Here is a 2,500-nt window from a genome sequence, read left to right as displayed (position 1 = left end):
ACCTTCACATAAGGCCTGCTAGGAAAAACACTGATAACATCGTATATCAGTATTATTTATCGACATTTCTCTTTTCACAGGCACTAGTACATGGGAGCGATTGATGCCTTCGGGGATAAGACCGCAGCCACGATCTCAGTTTTGCGCCTTCGTGGCCCCATCACACTACATCAAGGGGCCTCGATTTTACAAGCCTTCATCACAGTCGGGCTTTGGCTCTTCGTCCGCCAGCAGCGGAAGCTACTCGAGTTCTGTGAGCCACGATTCCTATAGAACTAGACGAGTTCATCCTGATGATTCTGTTAGCAACTCTGGAGGCATGTCCAGGAACAGCGGGGGCTCAGGAGGCCCGAACGAGAGTGAGTGTGCGTGCCAGGAGTGCGTCGATGCAGAGGATGAGGACCTCGACCCAAGCCGCCTCAGGTCCCTCATCCAGAAAAACTGCTCTAATGCGCCAACAAACCAACTCAAGCTGTCCATTTCTAAATTCTCTCAGTTAAATCTATCGCATTTAGGTCGTTATTATAGCTACAGTATGCTTAGTAACGATAGTACAGAGAGTATAGTAGAGGAATCTCTAGCTAGTACATGTGATAGTGTAAGCAGTAAGATCGTCAAGTCTCAGAGTATCCATGTGATGAATAAGGATAAGAATCTGAAGGCTGGAGGAGCGAAGGGAGGAATGACGAGAGACATTGCATCTGTGCCAAACTTTGGAGATATCAAAGACTCGTGCGAGGAGGAGGTACGGCCTGGGGCGCATCAAATGCCTGTCAATCACATCAAAGTTATTACAGTCCTGCCAGCAGAAAGCGCTGCAGAGGCAACTTTAGAAGATGACCCGAGTGACCTAGTGGCAGGAATCAAAGGTCGTCTTGCCTTTACAAATGACGAAGCAATCCAATCTGCAGACACGAGTATCAGTGAGAACCTTATGTCGTTTTCATGCACGACAGACAGTAACCTGAGTAGCAATACTAACCTTGGCAGCATCAGCAACTATACCATGAGTGGACCAAATAGTTTTTCTAATCCGAATTACGTAGGCTTTGATCCTGGACGGGATCCTGGGGGGCTGTTGAGCCAAGATTACTGGACAACAGGAGCGTTGGATCTAGAGAGCATTCGGCATAAGGAGTTTGCAGAGATGCTGAGAACACCACCAGATTCAGGTATTGGTCTCGGAGTCGAGATGGAGCGTCGAACCCCCTTAGACTTCACCCTAGCCACTTTAGAGGACTTTGTTACCATCGACAACCACTCAGCACGCTTCAGCAGGAACACCAAAGTGCACCCTGCTGGCACAGAAGGATCACCGGCTTCCAGCAAGCCCTCCAAGGTCAAATTTTGTACTGAACAGAGCAGTTCAGCAGGGAGCAGAAATAGCAGAAATAGTAACGAGGACCAAGGTGAGGGAGGCAGCAGAGAACCCCCTCCACCACGAATCAATCCATTTATGAAGCCTGAACCACTGTATGAACCCACCACTCCGAGCGCCATGTACATTATGGGTGGGAAAGAGACCGACCAGATGACAGTATTTAAACGCCCAATCTCCATTTGGAAGTTGGATTTGCCTTTTTAATCACCCTTTCTCCTTCCCCATCCCAATGTCTCACTGTGCTTCATCCACTCCCTGTCAAAACACACCACATTAGTCACCTTCCCAGTGATGTAATAGTGTTGCCTTCCATCCATTTATATAGATGCATTTTGTACAAAAAGAAAAGAAAAATACACAAGGAATCACATTTCATCTCCCCTCTTTTAGCTTTTAATCAAATTGATTTTTACTTCCCTGCATTTGATGCGTATTTACTTCCAATCAGTGGACATGGCCGCCAACCTGGCATCCCAGTATCCCCCCAAATTTGACTAATTTTATCTGTCCAGTCATCCCGTCCTGTGAGGAGATGTCGGAGATGTCGCCCTGTCCTTGTAAACCATCGGCAGCGAGAGGCAGACAAGGAAGAGGCAAGCCAAAGAGTTTTTAGGGACACCATGTGATATATTGATGCATTTTTTGAAAAAAAGAACATTTCTAGTTTGAGACTGTACCACGAGGTGACGTGTTCATTACCTGTGTAGCTGTATGGCCTCAAGATTGGTTTGAGGACAATATTTTGTATGTTTCTCAGTATGGGTTGTAAGGCTGTTTGGAGATGTTTGCAATGGTAATATTCCTAATCGCAAAAGACACAAGGCTGAATATCTATGTTAAATTGTTTTTCAAAAGAAATTTCAGCCAGAAGAAAGCAGTCCTTTCAGATTTTCACTATTCTGCAATGTAATCACATATATTATGTGCTTGAATTCATACTTTACTCTAAGCAAGAGAGAGAGAGAGAGAGAGAGAGAGAGAGAGAGAGAGAGAGAGAGAGAGAGAGAGAGAGAGAGAGAGAGAGAACGAGAGAGAGAGAGAACTTATCTTTTACTCTTATATGAACTGTGCCCTAGCATTTGTATAAAGTTATCAACCCTTTGTGACTGTCTAGTCACC

At 45.5% G+C, this 2,500-nt stretch overlaps 1 protein-coding gene across 3 annotated transcripts in view; it reads left to right on the top strand.

Annotated features, from left to right (window-relative positions):
* The window catches only part of LOC113804611 (uncharacterized), a 105,463-nt gene that overhangs the window by 101,413 nt on the left and 1,550 nt on the right, over window positions 1-2,500 (top strand). For all 3 annotated transcript variants that reach the window (XM_070142171.1, XM_027355503.2, XM_070142177.1), the window contains one exon: window positions 81-2,500. This exon is cut by the window's right edge and continues 1,550 nt beyond it. In XM_070142171.1, the coding sequence (XP_069998272.1) occupies window positions 81-1,585 (1,505 nt within the window). In that variant the 3' untranslated portion in view covers window positions 1,586-2,500. The remainder of the gene's footprint in view (window positions 1-80) is intronic.

This window comes from Penaeus vannamei, chromosome 3, assembly GCF_042767895.1.
Source record: "Penaeus vannamei isolate JL-2024 chromosome 3, ASM4276789v1, whole genome shotgun sequence".
NCBI classification, from domain to species: Eukaryota; Metazoa; Arthropoda; class Malacostraca; order Decapoda; family Penaeidae; genus Penaeus; species Penaeus vannamei.
The sequence above is the reverse complement of the archived record's forward strand: the minus strand, read 5'-3'. Positions and strand labels throughout refer to the sequence as shown.